Source organism: Varroa jacobsoni, unplaced genomic scaffold (genome assembly GCF_002532875.2).
Source record: "Varroa jacobsoni isolate VJ856 unplaced genomic scaffold, vjacob_1.0 scaffold_554, whole genome shotgun sequence".
Taxonomy (NCBI): domain Eukaryota; kingdom Metazoa; phylum Arthropoda; class Arachnida; order Mesostigmata; family Varroidae; genus Varroa; species Varroa jacobsoni.
The window spans coordinates 38,727-58,964 of record NW_019213456.1 but is presented as its reverse complement, the minus strand read 5'-3'; the positions used below and the strand labels follow the sequence as shown (position 1 = coordinate 58,964).

Sequence of the window (20,238 nt, the reverse complement as noted above, 5' to 3'; positions counted from 1 at the left end):
GAAGACAGGGGAAATTCTATGGGCTTCGCTATAGGTAGACATCGTTGAGTAGATTGAGAGAATTTGCGTTTTTCAATGAAGATTCATTATCACCTTACAGGTCGTTTATCGAAAGATTGATAAGTACGTAGCTCGCCGCAAATATGCGAATTCATTGTTATGAACAACGTTAGACGTTCCGTGAAAGGTCCTGATCGTTTTGCCACTGCTCTCGCTTCTCCGGGTTGTTTTTCCTTTCCGGCCGACCGCCCCACAAAACCTTTGTGAGCTTTAAAGTCTTTCTAACCTAAGTTAGTCAAAGAGCCTCAAGTCATCAATAAGCTTGAACAGAATCTATTTTGTCTTGAGATGCATAGGTAGTAAGTGTACTGGTTGGTTGATCGCTAAAGGTGACAAAATAACGTATCTCAACTGCATGGGAGACGCAGTCTCACTGCACTGGCGTGTCTCTCATCTCGTCGTGCATATTCCAGCGCGTCCTTATATGTTGTCGTGATCATCGGTTCCATCGAACAGTCGCAGCAGCCGTAGCGGCAGCAGTGGGAAGACGCGACGTGGTGAAAGAAGAATACGACAGGAAAAGCCGTTCATGTATCTTCATGTCACATACCTAGAGTACTATGTACGTGTATAGGGTCAAACAGTATGCTTTTCTACTGCTTTCTGTGTGGCTTCACTTAGTGTCTTACGTCCGGTTGTTATTGCTGTTGCTGCTGCTAGCAATATCCTATCGTCCCTAGGCTGCTTCTCGAACGGCAAGTCTACGGGGTCACAGTTGGATAGCAGTATCATCTGCAAACCAGTGATGACAACCCGTGCACTAAATGACACATGGGCTTCAAAGGACAATTCTGTACACTGGCTTCTACAGCTAACATTACAACAAGTATTGCTACAAGTAGTAGTTGTAGTAGTAGTTCGTGGCGCTAGGACCAGTGCGGCTATCACTAGCAGCAAAGTCTACGGCTTTGCTGCCAGTCAGTGTCAGGGCGGACGGAATGACTGACCGTAGCGGCGGCGCCCGTCTACCGACAAAAGGTGATGATTGGGTTTGTTGATGCAGTGCCGCTTCTTACCTAAATCAACACGGTTGACCAACGATTACTCTAATCCGCTCGTATATAGTTAAACTTTCGTAGGAAAGCTTTACTTGCGCGGCAGACCCCAGCAAATCAACCATATGAACTTTCAGCTAAAGGTTCGAGATCGAAACCCAAGCGCATACAGAAATTCACTGTTGATAACGTCGCACAAGATGACAACCGAACAATATAGCCAATTCCATCTTGTGAGCAGTGTTTTGTTTTAATAAAATGCTTCTTTACCTTTTGTCCTATTTTGTTCTATAATACTATCATATATCTACACTCAAAGGTTAAACTCGAGCTGGATGAATGATGACAAGGTGAGTAAAGACAAACAGATTCTGGCCAATTACACTGCTACAGCTATGGCCAAAATATGGCTACAACTATAGCGAGGAACATGGTAACGGATCTGAGCTCAGTGGAGTCGTGTATAAGACCCGTACACGAATGTACTTCGCTAGCATCTTTAAGAAGCGCCTACCCTTTACTCACCAAATGCATCCATTGGCATACAAAAAGTGTGCTTGACGAGAGGTGCAAGAGAACAGTAAATAAGAACATCTGATCTTGGAAAAAAATCATCCTTCGTAGGTAGTGCCCGACGTTGTTGCTACCGCGGGGTAACTGTATGTCGAGATCCGAGAACCTTTTAGACAGCATCTGTAAAATACAAACATAACGAGGGTATTACGGTTACCTGCTTCGTTACGGGTATGGTGTAACCTAGCTGGCTTAAACTGAACTTTAATAATACACATGGGTAGAGAATCGCTGATACAGTCCGACTGTTTCTGCGCTAATAAAGATCACAGCATATGGCTGGTGTTTGTCCTATAAGCATCCAGACAAGCTGCTTCACTTCATTTCTTTTTTGGTTTTTTACTTTTCCAATTTTTTAGGTTTTATATTTTTCCAGTCTGTCCAAAAATGGGTTCCGGTTCATGCAGTGTCTGAACCCCAATTCTATAGTCAAACTCGTTGCGGCCTGTTTTAGTAAAGCTACTGCATTATTCAAGTCATTGTGTTCTTTTGCGGCTTTATCTGATTAGTTCACACTGAATTAAGTGAGCAACTCGATGATATGGCTTCAGTAAGCCGGTTACCTCTTTTCGATTACTTGGCCTAATTAAAATATTGTGCTACTGTGTTCTATTGGTCCTGAAACCTGAAGATTTGCGCTTTGTCAATTATGCCGGGCCCCCATTGCAATTAAATGATTACTGTTCATGCTCATCGTGCTGCTGCTGCTGCTGCTGTTCATCCGTTAAGTTCTTGCTGTAATTCTTCTATATCTGGGTAAATCAGAGGAAGTTTTTTTTAATAAATATTAGACCGTTTGATAAAGCAAAGTACAGCAATGAAAAGATATCGATACTTCGCAGAAATTCTCAGTTGTAAGAGAAGACAACCAAAAAAGACAATCGCTTTTAAAGAAGCCTTATACCTATTTTGCAAAGTTTCCGAAAACTAAGCAGCTTCTACATTTGGGTGTTTTATAAACCCTCAACTGTTCACACAGTTTGTCCTTGTTCCGTTTACATTCAGGTCTATGGTGAATCTTTTTGTAGTGTTTAACGTAAAGAAACGTTGTTTGCACCATGGTGTTCGCTCGTCAAGGCAATCCTAGATGCAAAAAAATCGTTGAAACTGTTTTCGGCATATATATAAGGCATAAACATATAAACTCGCTAAAGCTAATCATGATAATGACCTATAAAAACGTACATATATATATAAGACTGGAGGTCCTAATTAGCTTCTGAATGAAAGAGTCATACGGCGTTTAGTAGCCTTAGCGGGGCCTAACTTGTTGGGCATACGTACGCTGCTGGTACATTCATGACAAGTCCTTGCTAAACTATCCAATTCCAGGTGAACCATTTCCTGGTGTTCCCCAAGTTTCCTTGGGATGAACCGGCCCATCCCATTTTTCAGCTTACAGCCAATAAGCGATATTAGGCTTAGTTCGTGACATAAACGATCATCAAAAAGCAACGAAAGGATTTTTTACTAAAAATAATACTACGTAACCGTAGCCAAAGAGCAAACCTAAATCAACTTGAGGCCATAATTTAGCATATATCACGATCACACTATTAATGGCCACTGAAAGCAATCGCTCTTGAGGGTAACCCTTTCTCATCTTCTACAATAATTCACTCTTACATCTGCTGGCATAATCTAAACATAACAGTACAGGTGGTACCATATTTCAATAGTGCTACAAACGTTTTTGTTAATCGAGTAACCAGCCCCGCTCGTCTCGTTCCGTCAGATCTCGACGCGATTTCTAACGAACCAGTAGTGACCTACCATACCAACAAATGGATGTCGTCTAACAAGCGGTCACTAACTTCTTCTTGCTATTTGAAATATGGGACAAATCGTTGATTTACTACCCAGGTTAGGCTGGGCAAAGCCAGGCGCAGACTGACAGCTTGCGATACATGATCTCGTTGTCTGAAGATTTCTTCCAGCACCTTCATCGTCTAATACAACTACTTCTATTTTTGATGCGGCAAGAATATTACCGCTCTTGTTACCGTTGTCGTCGCTACCATGAATAGGGTCCTGCTATCAAATGGTTTTTCCTATTATAGTTGACATTATATAGATGACTGGTCTAGACGGGAAGTCAAGTGGCCAGTGCGACCATCGGCTAAGCCGTGACTGTCCTGCCTATTGACCCCGCAAATAATCGGTCTCCTATCTTGCTGGCAAGCTGACAAACGAACAGCCGGACAGACACCCGCGACAAATGTATTACACAGGTAAGGAATGCGCAGTGGACAAAAGCACATTCGTACGCTTCCGTGCTACGGGTTTCGTGGCTAGGGGAATCTTCTTTGATATGCCGGCGTTAGCCGGCATTAACCTATATTGTTGTTGTTAAGTGGCGTTCACGCACAGTCTTTCTTTTCCCTTTCCCGAAATCTGTCAACGCAGAATCAGCACCGTGACCGTCGTCACCATTATCACTAGTACCATTGTCAGTAATAATCATATGGCGAATGGATAAGAGGGCGCACCTGCGACGCGCTTGTCGAGCCATAGATATGAGTGGTTCTCTGTATTTCTCATCCGGCTCCCGCTCGCTGCTTGCTACTGCCGCTGCTGTAGCCGTTTAAACGGTAACCGAACGACCGCTAGCACCGCTGCAAAATCTGTAGACCTTCGCAATTTTATTGACAGAACGTGCCATTAAAGTCGACGGCGATACCAGGCCAGCCTGTCGGCTACCAAAGATCATATCGCCGAGCAGAAACGGCTACGAAAAGCCTAAATATACATGGTAAGGACACGGCAACCTTGTCCGTTTCGTCCGTGCCTTTGCTGCGAGAAACAGTACTAGCTACAGAACAGTCTTAATGCACCCTGGGTACTCTGCGTCCGCATGCGGCTCAGTGGTCCGCTTTGGCTGAGCCGTCTCTGTTCGATTGTCTATTTGAGCAGTAGCAGCAGCGACAGTATTACCACTACCACCTCTTGCGATAGCAGCATCAATAACATCATTCCATCTTTCCCTCTGTCTCACCGTGACTCGCTCCTTAAAAAGCTGCCACTCACAAATAGCCTGGGCAGCCTTCTCAGGACGACATTTAATTGGTAGCGGGCGTCGGCTTCATCCAGCTCTAACCAGTCGTGCACGACAACCCTGTTCGCTGCAGTTGTACAATACTTGTAATACAAATACGTTATCTCTTTCACTCCCTGTTTTGCCTGTTCTGTATATTTATTTTGCCTGTCTGGCAATGCCTGCAGAAGCTTGTTCAGGGAGCCAATCTAGTAAGTACTATTGCGTTTAATCGGTCAGTGCGTGCTTTGACGCGAGTGCACGAGCCAGTTCCGCTCTCACAGGAGCCATTATTCGGACACTAAGATCAAGAGCGTGCTATTCGCGGCACTCGCTGTTAGCGTAGACGTCGCCGTTAAAAAGACGTTTCAGTTTGGGAACAGCGCGCCCGCCCTTCAACAGTCATCATATGACTGAGACATGACGCGGACAAACGAGTAATAAGGTGAATGACTGAGGGACGACTCACTGGCTTTGGCCTGCCTGGCGCACGTAGTCACGGGTCTATAGCTATTCCGTATACGTAGCTGTACGAGGTGGCAGCGATCACTACTGAACTTATTCCGTTGGGGCACCATCAAGGCATCATTATTGTTAGTATAACGGTTCAGTAGGCCACTGCACCGCCACGTCAGCCCCAGGTGTCGCACGATTCAGCCACACTCGCAAGCCAGTTTGTGCAGATCTACTCTATAGGTTTTCTCTTCCGTATGCGTATCTATAACATACACATAGGCTATGTCTACCTTTATCCAGCTACATAATTTATCCCTTTGGCTCACTGAGACGATCTATCGTTTTTGTCCACCTAGCAATAGGTGGCACTCAGCCGAATGACCGGGTAGGACGAGTAACGGCGACAGCGTTATGGGTACGACAGGCACACTACAATCGTAATGTCTCTAGGCAGAGGATCTGTGTATCTGTACGGGTTTTTCTATACACACATCATACAGGAGCTTCTTTGTGTACTTGTGAGCTGCGTGGGCGCGCCGATTGGTTGCTGTGGGTATACCACCGGTCTACAGTCACCGGCTATTAGGTCACATGTCAACCCTTTAGAGGTGGGGTGATGGTAACAAGGAAGGGCTAAACCTGCCTCCATAGCATATCTCGTGTTTCATCGTTGTACGATGCAATGAACGCGAGACGGAGAGTCGTGCATCTTCCGTGTTCCGTAGCTTATGCATGGCGAACATTCAACACAAGTAAACACAATGGAACGCCTGCGGCATCTATATAGCCCGCTTCGCGAGTTGGCCGTTGCATTTATTTTACAAGTACTAGAGGTCATATACTATTGGAGAAATGTCGTGAAGGACAGAAAATATACTTCTAGACTTATAACGATCATCATTTACGTTCTGCCTGCATCCTGGTGAAACACTTCTGGACTGTTTACTTACATTACGTTCCCACCGAACTTCAGCTGTCGACTGCAATATCTATAAGAAACCTAAAGATAAAAGCTAGTATAGGACGCAATGTATAGATAAATGTATGCATCGACGACACAGATGTGACTTCCCGGAGTGTCAGGGCTTGACTGTGTTGTTGAATGGTGATCTCATTAAACGTTGCTATCAAAGCTATTTTAGAAGCGTCCCTGATTCACCATTATAGTCGGCCGCTGCTTATAGCATTTTCGTTTAGGGCATGGATACTCCGGCCTTGTATCTTGGCATTTTGCCATGATTTACCCATTCCGTAAAGCTGTTTCATATGTCGACGACAGTCAAGCTAGCTGTCTGCACTCGGGTCGTTTTTAGCACATGCGCACAAAACCAAGAATTAAATCTGCTGAGATGGTTGGTCGAAAACTAATGTTGACGTAGGTCTCCCCCGCTGCTTTTTGCGCAGATGTCTCAAGTGTGCACTCATCGCTTGAACTAAAGACAACCGGTCGAACCGAAGGAATGTATCATTGCATGAATCTGAGTTGTTTTGTTCGTTCGTTCCATTGTGTCGAGGTACGGATGGATGGATACCAGTGATTCGCAACTGAGAATACATGTGACTGTACACGTCGAAGCTCCGAGCGTATTTTATTTACCTCATACTATTATATAGGTTTTACTAGAAACGGGCCTGATTGCATTGGTGAATTATCTATAACAGAAGACCTGCTATGCCCTATATTCCTTTTTTTCATAGTTGAGAACAGCTGAGAAACGTATTTCTGCTTCAGTGGGGGGGATCCTAAATGCAAAGTAAACGTAATTTGTCTACCAGCATATATGTAATGTATTATGGGTTTTTAACACATTAGGCGGAAGAAAATCGGCTTCTCTATATGATACTGTTTACTTGCTTGTTTTCTTCTGCTGTCCTCCCTTCGACCTCGGTTTGGGCTCCTGGCAATTGATACCCTCATCGAGCTAATGTTCGTGTATAGTACTGAAGGCTGAAGAAGGCAGTTCCTTTGAAGGACCAGCAGGACGCACAGTTGCTTTCTTTTTTAACCAGTCTTGCAGTTAGACAGTAAATGAGAGGTTCGTAGTAAAATAGCGCCAGTTTCTCGCTGACCGATCTGCTACGCTAGTTTCACTGTCAAACGAAACACAATGTAATACAGAGGCACGTATTGATGTCGACATCAACCAATGGCAACATGTTGATGGTTTAGATCGTTGAAACATCGTTGTCGCAACAAAAGCCCCAACAGCAGGCATCGATCGTTTTTTTGTTCCTTTCAACACAACCGTGGGCCTATTGACACAACAGGGGCAGCAGCGGCAGCGATGGATCGGACAGGTATCTAAACTCTATGTTGACGGGCAACAGTAGCCTTTGGTCAATCGACAGGATTAGGCGGTCCGATCAGGCTGGCTGGCTGGCCTGTCGACTGATTGGCAACATGCAGTACTCCTCTAGCCTAGGATAGCTAGGGGCCATCCTAGGCTAGAGGTTAGAGAGAACCAGGTTATGGTGCCACGGTGAGTTGCAAGCGGCACGCTGGAGGTACGTTGCAGAACAGTCGTAATCAGAGAGATATCCACAGCCGGCGGAAAGATAAATCACCCTACAAACACAAATGTGCGATCAGGCGTAAACAGTTTCCGTTTGAACAGGCCTACACGAGTGGTAGAATGCGACACTGATAATTACGGCAGGATTAAATCTTAGGTAGATCTTGCGTATCGAACAAAAATGTTGCAATACTGTTAGGGAATAAGTTGAATCGTAGTTAGACGGTACGTGAGCCAAGAAATCAAAATAAAACACTTAATGTAACCGGCAATAGGCGATCCTTAACGAAAGTCATCCTATAAATTCAGGAAACCTTGCTCGGATATCGAAACGGACGGACACCAACAGACTGGACCGCAATGATCTAAATTGTTAAGAAGTATTTAACGTTATGTATTTTCATATGGGGACAGGCAAAAGCGTTTATGGCTAACAGAAGTAAGCATTAGAATAGACCGATTAGAGCTGAGAAAGAAACTGCAACGGTCTGGCCATGCTAAATTACAGCGCCGAGAAACGTCCGGTAATATAGTTAGTAATAGTTCTACAGTAATTGTATATGTACCCAAATTTCACGAGCGTATGAGTAAGTTCCACATTGGAGTAAGCTCTACGAATCTTTGAAGAGGGTCATATATGGAATAAAATAGAACTTGATTTTATCTAAAATTGTAGGTTTCAAACCGCATCGTTCGTGCTCGCAAAGTTTAAGCACCAGCCGACAAGCCGTATAGTTTATTCTAGCGTGTTTTTCTAGTTTATGAAATTGCTATTTGCAACTGACTGACGATTCAGCGATCTTTAAAGCCGTTGTCTGTCGTTTTCTGATAGCTTTCATGACCACGGACTTTTCGTCAATTGGATCGTCGACAAACTCGGAAGTCTTTGCTAGCGAGGCCAGACTTTCGTTACGGCACATCACTACACACTATCGTTTGTAAGTTTGCCCATCGTCTGCAGCAATGATTTCTAATAATCATACCCTGAATCCTGTGCGAGTATCGTAGTGAATGGCGTTATTACATCCCATACCTAGTCAGTGTACGTCAATACATATAAATATTGATTTTCCAAGCAGCTAGGTTCCATTGCCGACTAGACACCAGCAGTCACAATATTTAGCGTTTCAATTTTTCGGTACCACGTGAGCTTAGCCAATCTGGCAATCACCCAAGACATTCTCTCCCGGCTAGTCTGCCATTTAGAATTTGTGCTACAATTCTGAACTGCGCATTGCGCTTTCGCAGCTAAATGCTAGGTCGGGTGCTTCAGTAGATGCAACCGGGAATTAAACTTCAGCTTTCCCTGTTGCTTATTGCCTCGTATCGGACTTCCCCAACTCGTATCTAAAACGACCTACGGCACCTTCAGTAGCATTGGGCACGATACCGTTTATGATCGGTTCTTCGACGCATCCTCAAGTCGGTACCGTTCGCACCGCGTAAGTGTCGATAAACACAGCGCGGCTGATGATGGGCATAGACACTTCATTGCCATTCTCACTTCACCGTCAACCCAGTGCGTCTGCGCGCACGGCGGCTCTTTTGGTGGATTTAAATTTTCCCTATTTCCGGGTTCCGTCGCCTCCATAAAATACCTTAATGTCTTTAAGCCTTTTTGATTTTAATTTTTTCTTATAGAGACATGGGCTAATGCATCTATGCACGACCATGACACCCGTAGTTATATCTTTTTGTAGCCCATATAATGGGCCCAAACGTGGGACTCACTTACCTGACCGCAAACACATGGAATTATATTCTGATGGTGTAGAGCGTGCTATAGCACTCGCGCTAAAATGCTGTCCTCTTTATCAAGGGACTTTTCTGAGGGCTAAAATTAGTTTGAAGCATTACTTCAATTTCGTCCAACCGAGCGAATAGGTCAAGTAGTTTCTCTCTGATTACTCTCACGTGCTGTATTCGCTGTTGCTTTCACTAGTTCTATCAAGGCCTTCTTTTTTGCGCATAAAGGTCCTGGAAAAATCGTTCCTATGCTTCACGTCCCTCTAGACCCGAGCACATGATCAACGTCGTCGTTAACCATGATCCAAGATATAGCTTGCAGTACTTCTCTGTACTCTTCTCGGAGGACCCCATATTCAAAAACAGTGTGATGTACCCCCTTGGATTTATTTGACACGCGTGATACGCATATGTCATGCTGCGTTTCCCCTATCTTTATCAGGTCGGTCTGGTAGTAACCGTGTCTAGTCAGAGCCTGCATGTGTGTCTTCGACCCTAGTTCGTTGTGACTTAACCCGACCTCGTTCTCTCCGCTTTTCTACCAACAATTACGAAGAAACCGAATCTGAATATCGCTCCGATGACCGATTTTTGCAACCTACCGCTGGCCCACAGCTATCAGAACAGAGTGCGTAGCAAAGATTCCGGCTGCGATCAGTGGTCGGAAAGCACGGATCAGACAGTTCGTTGGCGAGCGAACCTACGACAGTCTGGTAACGTTGGACACATTAGTGACCTCCGTTGCTGTTACCAATCTATCGAGAAACTGGACCGTTGCTTGGGAACTAGCTTAATTACCCCTCTGCCATAGGGCTTCATATACGCTGCGGGCGACTGACAGCCTAAGCATTTACTGCTTTTATTTCGAGCTACTACAGTATAACATTAGAGCGCTTGCTAGTTTCGTCACCCTAATGTCATCACGAAGTCTACCAGCGGGATTTTATATGCCGTCTGTGCACGGACATCAGCCACTGTACGAAGAGATCGAATTAGTTAATATGTCGCGCACTTTTTGTCTGTCTTTTTCGAACACCTGTAAGAAACCCTTTTTGCAAGATCGCAGCGACTAAACGTCCTGCCATGATCGAGCGTATGGCCAGCAACGACCACTGCCATTGGTATTGGCCGCAGAAACCAATAGTACTCTAGTTGTAGCGATCAAGCGCGTCGACTGGTAATCCTTCCTTCTCACGCTTTCCTGGCGACATCGGCGATGAATACTGCTGACGGCAGTGCAGTGACATGAAGGCAACATATTGGCCAAGCTACCAGTACCGTAGAAGCTACGACGACACTGGCATCAGCGGCTCTGGCAATGATCAAACTTACGCGACCGCTCATCCTCCGGAGCGGCAGCGGTGATAGTATCAAGGTAGTTTTCGTGCGGTTGGCAAATAAACAGATAATACATCGATAAAAGAAAAAACGATAGAAAGACGAAGAGATCAAATCTGCTGTTGACTGTTAGGTCGTTTGCCAGATCTTAGGATCGAGATAAAACAGACGCTCTCGAAGAGAAGAAGGAAAGTGAACCTATCGCAGGCGAAAGTGTCCTGCTTTCCAGGCCCATACTGAGTAGGCATAACGTTCCTGATAATAGTCTCTCATTACATCTTGTATATTTTCTCGTTTGTTCTTTTTCAGTTTCTCATTTCCCTTTGTCTCTTGTCGTCGATCTCGTCGTAGTAGACGCACCTTTACGCCAGTAGCATCGCGTCGCCATCGGGCGCCAACCATGCACGGGCCACGGGTGCAATGAACGGAAGTTCCGTGCGTAGCAAAGGCTGCTAAGTAAATGTTTCGAGTTTTACGTCCGATATTGCCGTTAAGCACTGCTTCAAGCGACTAATATCATTTCTATGGCGGCTGCTGCTACGACAAAAGCGAGCTCGTCTGGCTGGCTTTTTAGCCTTCAGTGCTGGCCTGTGACTAAAACCACGGCGTGTGTTGTTGTTGGTGCGGCGATGGCGCGATGCATAGACGGGTCGACGATATGCCGATCAGCCTCAGACACACTGGAGATACCTAAGCAGATCAGTACTGCAAGCTACCGCCGAACCACAATGTATATGCTGCATCTCTACCATGGACTTCATAGCCGCCACAGAACACCGAGCCAGCGCACGCATATGGCGTCCATGTGAGACTTCTAACAGCTGTAGCATCTTCTCGAGGTCGTATCTGTCAGCTTTTACTTAGAGTGGAAATCTTAATAGTGGTGATACATCGTAGAGTGTAGAAAGTGGGATGATCGGAAAAACGACCAGATCAGTACCGTACTGTTGATGCGCCAGTGTCGCGACTTGAAAGCTCGTACTTGTGTGCTCTTGCCGCCCCCGTTATCGACACCGACATGACTGCAGGTTCGCGTGGAAGCGCAGCCGATTAGACTGGAAGCTGTTGTCTTGCTGGTTATAGATTAGTGTTAGTTCCAGCGGTGCGAATAATCAGCAGTCGTAGCGGTATTACTAGCAGGCACACATATTACCTAGAAGTCTATGGTGGATATTTTCAGAATGCTAGATCGGGACGATGAGTGTACTGACTGGCAGTTCTCTGCGGCTTTTTTGGTTTGCATCCGCACGAGAGAGACGGGTGGTGAGGTAAAGAGTTCGGAGGAGAAAACGCTTGATCAGGAAGGCTGTATTTGTCACCGCCTTCGTCATTTTCGTGCGATGTTTTACAGCATTCAAATGTATTATACCATTTGGTAATTTGCAGTCAGTACTAACCCTTAAACATCAACAGTTAACTATAGTTCGTCGGGCCAACTCTCTTTACAGACGCCATAGACTGACATTGACACTGATAAATACCATAAGCAGCACCGGCACACATGTACCCGTACAAAGCGATATTTCCTTTGAGAAAAGCGATGTCTACAAAATATTTAATAGATCTAAAGGGGTCGAAGCATGGACGGGGTGATCAATTGTCTATAGTATTCCACGAAGGGGTCCAGTGTTTACTCATTTTCATGATGATCGGCACTTGTCATGGATTTTGCTCAGCACCACTGCGCTAGTAACCATCCTAGGATATGAAATTCAGGGTCCACTTGTTAATAAGGAATTATGAAAGGAAAAAAGTATAATAGAGTTAAAATATTATTGTTACTACATGTAGGAGGGAGGACAAATATTTGGCCGGCATGAAGTGCTAGAATACCCCCATTCCAGATAACAGTTGAGCCCAACAGATGATTTGGTTAGCTGAAACTATCCGTCTTAGCCTTGTTATCGACATTTTTCCGCTCATATCATTGCAGGGACTAACTATATCGCCGTCCGATTTCCGTTTGTTTATTTACATTTGTAGATAGAATATGTTATACTCGATATAAAGACGACAAGACGCCCAGAAGGTGATGCTCTGTCTGAATACATCGTGGACTAAATTTCTAACCAAATCTGATAATGCTTCTTTGCACGAATTCCACTTTTGTTTTAGCCTCCGTCTTCGTTCTTCATCTCTCTCTGAATCTCTTAGCGCACAATTTCAACGACGACACTGACATTACGGCTTGGGCAACGAATGGTACGATAAGTTGAGCAGCAGTTACATTAGAAGCTGGAGCAGATGCCGGCAAATGTAAATCCACCCACGACCGAAGCCACCAGCTGCGTTGAGATGCCCGCTCCCTGCCGACTGCAATACAATGTTTTCATTAGCACGGGAAGAAGCAGTCGAGTCGGATCGTATCGAAAAGAGACGACAGATCCAGTGGATCACAGCCGCTTGCGACGGGTAGGGTCGGCTTTGGGTTTGTGGACCGGGACGGGTGCCCTGAACGAAAACTAGCGAAGAAGTCAGCTAGCCGAAGCAAAGAGCAACGATGTGCTGAGCTTTGGCCGTTGAAACTGCAATAGCTGTGGTCGACGGGTTAGCGTCGGCGACGACTACTTTCTGCGATAGCTGCTGCATGGCGCCTTGTCAGTGGTTTCGGGAGGAGTCAGACTACACAAAAGCCGGCTCTCAGCTCATTTGTCATGTAAATGCATTTTGCACGAGCGGGTTAATAGGTAAAGCGTTAGAGATGACGGTGGTGAGAGGGAACAACAACGATTGCCAATCCGCTAAGCGTGTCGGATGCAAAATCCAGCAGTAGAAGCAGCGTCGACTGCTACAACTGCATAACGAGACATGGGCGGGGTAAAGGGTCGAGAGGATGCTTGAAGGCGTGGATGATTAAGTACAGGGTAAGAAAGGACATGCGAAATCCAGGTGATTTGGGCGTAAACAAAAAAAAACTATCCTGTTGATGACAACAGCCGCGTATTGCTACATACGTAATTCAAAATAACGATATTTTCGTCAGGTAATCTCGATTCAAAAATCCTTTTTAGGAAGCTGTTTTCATTTGGGACGAGTGTTTCCATCGGGTTGAACGAAATTCATCCTGAAATGCGTTCATTCTGGCCGAAACCATAGCTTACTACGCAGTAAGTAGAGCTTTTGTTGGAATAACATATTAAAAAGCGGGCTTGTTAAGAGGGTGTATGCAATTATTATGTGCGCTCGTGTTATATTTTAGTCGGTATGTTTGTTTTAAAAATATCAATTCATCTCTACGAACTAGTATCGCTTTCGAAGGTCTATTGCGATAGTGCAATGATTTGCTCTACGAAAGGGGGTTAGAAAGGACAGACACCAATTCATTCGACACATGTTCTAAATTTAAGGCAATTGTAGTACTTGCTCGTGACATGACGAACAGGTAAAAGCACCTACTACTCGAAATGGTTGCACAGCAAAAATCCTACACGTATAGTTTAATGTGGTGTATAACCCAGTAACGACGACCCAATCAGGATCGAAACAAGTAAGGATATTAAAATGCCCTATCCCTTTTCTTACGGCCGCAAAATGCAGTCTCAAAGGGTAGCTGTGCGATATTTGCAAATATCTTTTCATCTCTCTATCTATTCATACTGAGGCGCTACGATACGATCCGCACAAATACCTGGAGTTTAGAATGTCTGTGTCTAAAGAAAGTCTGTGACGAAATGACTAAAGTTTGTTACTGTAGATCCGCGTTCTTTCTATGCACTGTGATAACTTTTCCACGCTATAAACGTTTGCAGTTTATGTAAATTTAATTGATTCTGTCGTTTTTCATCGAATGAACGTGTATCACGAGAAGTCCCGTGCGCTATCGAGAACAATATATCGTCTGTTTGTGACGGTACGGGACCTACCTAGGATGAGGGAGCTCTATGTTGAAGGGACTCATCAGGCTTTATCCGCAAACCACCTGATTTCATACGAGTATGCCACTGTAAAATGGCCTAATTTATGTATACATAGATTATACAGGACGCCATGGAGGTAGGCCAGAAAGATGAATGGACACGCTATTTTCCAGCTATCGATCGCTAATGGCCTCAAAAGAATGCTCGGTCCGCAGCGCATCTGTTTCCACAGGCGAGCTGTAGACGAAGGGTTCATTTTGATATTTTACGGTTACTTAGTTGGCGGTTCAGCCTGGTGACCTTCCCTTTCCTCTTCGTATGTCGCTGGTACGTCAAGACGGAGTTCCAAGGACACAAGACTTTCAGGTCTCGCTCAGATTTCGCCTTCAGATCATGTGTAAACCTTCCCAGGCCGACTACGCGTGTCCGAACGAATAAATGTCTATATCTGAACTTGAGTCTGCCTCGGTGGCCTTGATGTATCTGTCAAGAGGTATGAATATGTTTTCCGTGAAAAAGGATTGTATAACTGACTCGCACTATCGAACAATTCGGAGACTGAAAAACGTGAATTGAGATAAAGATGTCCAATTTTCGATAATCCGATTGTCAGCTTTTAGGGAGACTGCCCTGAGTCGACCTGCTAAATAATTTGTCACACATGCAGGCGTCCACCTACGAGATTCAAAGGGCTAAAGTACAGGAAACAACAACGATCGCAGGGCGAAACCAACGATGATGGAGGGCAGAAGCGGAGTAAGAAGCGTAAGAGCGTTGCCGGTTACATCCGGCACTCTTTTATGAGATCCGATCAACGAACTGTGCTCTTTACAAGTTGTCCTTATTTTGATGAGTTTCGTAATGCTCACGTTTTTCGTTTGACCAATTATCAAATTTTCTACTTGAGTCTACTTCATATTGACTTCGATTAAGGCCTTATAGATCGTCTATGATAGGACTTCTATTAGTGCTGACGACCCTGAGCGAACGATCCTCGAAGTCTATCTCATTTTGATGCGGGCATGGTTCACTGTGAGCCGTATATAATCGAAATGCTATTGATGGCTAAACTTAGTCATGATCACTCGTTTTAGCATTAGGTCTTTTATTAAAGTAAACATCACGAGAGGGAAACCTTATATGAACTTTTGAGAGGCTGAGGTTTTGCGTTCGTTCAAAGACTGCATCTCACTGTAATGGAGCACCAAGTCGAAAATTGTGCCCCTAAATCTAGATATAGATTGACGACTGAAGTAAACACGTTTTTTGTCCGGACAGCCAGCCATCTTGAACCAAGATAAGATTTCGCATAAACTAATGCGAGGGCTAAATTATTAAACTAACAAATTGAGCCATTGGTTACGTTCGTCTGTGAAATATGCAACTTCGATAGCTAACTTCACGACAACATACGACTGAAGTCGATTTTGCTGACATGACTATGGCCAATGCTGGAACATTTCTGATATTTCGACGACATTGTAACAAAAAGAACGTAATGCTGACCGCATGCATTACGTGTCCCATGTGTGCTGGAACGACGCTAAGAATGACCGCGCCAGACTGCAGCGATGTTACCTCTGGTACCAGCTTCATATGGCCCTGCACTACCCGCACGTATTTTAAGACTCCAGTTCAGTATCGCGCATATGTTCGCTATGGGCAAATTAGCGATGATATCTATTGGTTAAGAGGCACCCGTCGAGTCGGAACGAGAGCGAAAGCAGTTGGTACGAAGTCCGGCTTTTTGCTGCGGCTCAATGTACCTTTCGCGCCATATATGCGTGGCACCGCTCTTAATTCAATACGCAATAATTCTGTAATTTTTAATTGATAGGCGCCATTTATTGTTAGTCGTATTAGTCTCATCATGTAGCCAGTACAGAATATGACGTACGGGATTTATTTGAAGCACATCTATACATCAGTTTATATAAGGATGTACGAACTGCGTGTGGAACCGACGCGTCTACGACCTGTAAATTCGGATCAAAAGCGCCATCGTCTTTTGTTGCCTAGTCGCCTAGACCGGATTTGTCCAGCCGGCAAAAACACGAAAGATCAATTAGAATCCCCTTTACTAGATCGCTGATGAACGACTTATCCTACCGCAGGTGAAGCTGCGGTTGGCGTCGCTACTTCTCTAATTTAATTAATGCTACAGCTACCAACTATCGGAAATTTAACAGTTGTTTCGACATCGTGTATCTATTCTATCTACGGCCACCGCCATTCAACGAGGCGGATTGAAAAGTGCAAAAATAGAGTGAAACTAAATATAGAAATAGGAGGAAAGAAACAAACTGCTGCTGCTGCTGCTGCCGCCGTATATTTCTACAGCGGAGCGACGGTTGTCAATCGATCAGGCCGATCAAGCCGCTCTCTGTCATCACTTCATTACTGCGACATCCGACGTCGCCGGCAACTGACTGTAACGGCAACGCGCACCGTGTTCGAACAACAGCCTGATTTCCATTTCGTTAACATTGCAGTTAGGATCATTTCAGCCGCTTCCTTCGTGCGATCCCTCATGATTATTTTATCTTTATACTGGTCCCCTTAACAACTGGAACAGTGCGCCTGTCTTCCCGTCCTAACCTCTACCTCACGTAAATTTTCTGTAATGTATAGCGCGCGTTCCACAATCATTCTGCACCTTCGTTTGTGACGAATGCAGGACGGCGCCACAGGAGAACGGTATGCACCAAGCTCAAGCTAGAATCCGTCAGTTGACATTGTCGACAGCTGTGACTAGTGATATTGCATCCGTTGCTACTGCTATCAATATCTCTGCTGAATTGTGAGCCGTTGGAGGTCGGCAGGACAAGTCAGCATGCCGCTAAAAAAGCCTGACCCTGCACACGTGCGCTACCTGCCGCATATGTCTGTCCTGACGCAATCAAAGCCATCGTTGCAGCAACATGTACCTTCCTTCCTATGCTATCTATCTGCATTCACTTCTGTTTTGTTCTATAATACGATAGCAATAAACACAAGACCAATAAAGTGACAGGTTCCAGATTTGGGCTATGTTGTGTATTTGAACTAGATTTTTATACGAAGCGAGGTATACATATCATTATTAAAGCACGCACCTTATGAATTCTACAAAATACTATAGATAAATAGTGTCTGTAGTCCCATAAATGTATCAGTAATTTGGCAGGATAGTTAAGAGATAGTCGAAAGTGGTCGCTTTCGAGTCCGGTACTTCGGATGCCCCCAACGCATTTCTCGACATGCACTCGAGCTATCGTCGATAAAAGCGCCGACCGCCGTATAGCCATTAGCCAGTGTCTTAAGCAGTAGATCGCCAATTTCATTTTGAAACAGTGTACATGTGTCGCGCCCGTAGAAAAAAAGCTTTTGAGAAAAACCTGCACTTATTATATTCAGGCTTACGCTCGATAGTTAGTATCAATCAATTAGAAGCAAAATGATATATGTGTCGCAGGCCTGAAGTATTTCAAGCACCTAATGAGATATACGCGATGACAACAATGTCAAAAGCGTTTGAAACAGGCCAACGAGACGCCGACCAAAGGTACCTACGAATATTAGAGTTCCACGTCGCGTCCGAATTTCTCGACGATGAATTGCAATGGGGCATTTCAGGCAACAGAGAGCACAAAGCAGAATTAGATTGATCGGCAGAACAAACATAACACTATACGAACAATTGCTGAGCGGAGTCATACTGACTATGAGGTAAACCTGCGATCGGTAATAGATCAATGTGGTATACGAGTACTGCCGAAGTGCGGAAGCTCTATACTATCGGCTATCGGTGACCAAAGGGAAGTCCGAAAGCCGCTGATAGATGGCCATTGAACGGCAAGCTTAAAAAGTGGTTAGAGGAAGTCGACTGGACAATAAGCGGAGCAAAAGAAGCCTCTAGCAAACAACGACGATCTGCGTCTAATGCAGCGATTGAGAGGAGCTGCCTCATTAGCGGCACGGGAACGCGGCACATCAGAAGATTGTGTCGGGCCCATTGTATGAGTATGGAACGGAGTCGGAAATGGTAAAACATAGCGTGCCAGAGTGAAACGTAAAAATTCGAGCGGCGATTGGCACTATTAGATGAGATTAACCGTATCGTCATTCAGAAGGTTCGAACAGTATAAAACGAATCCGATACCCGAAACATACCAAGAGCTCATTTTCCTCCCCGTCATTTTAAGCCAGATGACGTACTGCACGACTGTCATACTGAAGAACACCCCGTCATTTTTATCACAGATACGTTATAAAACTTACTATCATGCCAAACAGCATCATATACGAGTGTAACTTAGAATGCACGAGGAACACGAAGTCACGTACCTAAATTTGTGAGATTGTTAATGTCCCTGGATGGTTCTGCTGATACTTTGAACGCCGTTTGTAGCGCATCCTATGCATACATAATACGATGAGAAAGAATGTGAAATGTATTGAAACCCATAATTGAGGTTTGCAGGATCGTTAGAACTACATAATAAGGCTATGCTAAAGATCCGAACTATATTTCTCTTTGAAGTGAAGCTAACTTTAGTTATGTCATCGCACTGGAAAAAGCTCTGCAGCCCTCTGTTTCCTGGGATATATTCTCTCGTTCTGCCTGCACTGCTTCCAAACTGCCAAGATTTGCTACTTTTTCTGTAATTGGAAATCAATATTTTGTTAGAAGAAGTGCACGATTAAAGGAAATACGTTATCGGCCGTATCAAGTCAAATGCAAAACGAAAAAAATTTCAACTGAAAATTTTGTGCCTTATTTCGGCTTTTTTTTTTTTTTTTTTCTTGATATTCGTTGCTTTGGATACATTACGAAGAGGACACCCAACGCTATACGGGCCAGAGCACCTTTCCGAAGGCTCCGATACGTACGGCTCCGTTTCGGTCTTCTCGTGCCCATTACGTCCAGCGTCATGCGCGGGCTGCAACACGACGCAGGCAACCCTTTATGATTATCGGCAATCGTTAATGCGACGACATTTTAATAAATTAATGCGATGACTCAACTCGACATGGCTATGGTGCCACTGAACCAGGCAGCAACATTCAATTACATAAAGTATAACCTTTATCATGTTGATTATACTGCTTTATATAGCGTGAGAATTGTGATAGAAATAGAGTAATGGGGTAGCGTCATTTGCATAATAACAATGATGATTCCGATACATTGTGTTGAATTGCATGCGCCGGTCTCGCGGGCTGGGCAGGTAGATAGTGATCAGACCGGAGAGTTCATGGAAATCACTTGAAATCAAAGGCTACCAACAGAAGAAAATTAACATTGAGCTCTACTGAAGACATTTGTCGAAGACAAAATTGCTTATAAAACGGTCCTTCGCCGTCTGTCTGTCTACTGAGCCTTTGCTGCATTTAATACTGCTTTTACTTTTACCACGGATCATAGTAATAAGACGACATTGTCAAATGATTGCCTACGCCGTGTCGTAAATGACCATCAAGCCTTTTTCGTACTGGATGATTGTGCAGGCTCTTACTTTTCTGTTAAAACTCTGATATAGGCCCGAATTATAAGAGGCCCAATTAAGCTAAGCTGAATCGAACGGCGCTGTAAACATGTTTGTACTGATAACATAAAACTGTATATACACAGAACGATCGTAACTGTTCCTCAAGCATTTGACGCTGAGCAATACCTAAATAAC

The 20,238-nt window shown here is 44.5% G+C and overlaps 1 protein-coding gene across 9 annotated transcripts in view; it reads right to left on the bottom strand.

Annotated features, from left to right (window-relative positions):
• Nucleotides 1–20,238, bottom strand: part of LOC111261399 (uncharacterized) — a 62,994-nt gene that overhangs the window by 20,828 nt on the left and 21,928 nt on the right. For 5 of the 9 annotated variants that reach the window (XR_015311494.1, XM_086968685.1, XM_086968690.1 and 2 more), the window contains exon 2: nucleotides 1,581–1,748. The exons of 1 other annotated variant lie outside the window; for it this stretch is intronic. Coding sequence is in view for 1 of the 8 variants with exons in the window: in XM_086968689.1 (XP_086824815.1) it covers nucleotides 1,581–1,599 (19 nt within the window). In the remaining 7 variants the exon portion in view is untranslated. Of the gene's footprint in view, nucleotides 1–93; nucleotides 449–1,580; nucleotides 1,749–20,238 lie in introns of those variants that run through there. 3 more of the 9 variants (XR_002680954.2, XM_086968687.1, XM_086968686.1) reach the window with 2 other exon arrangements.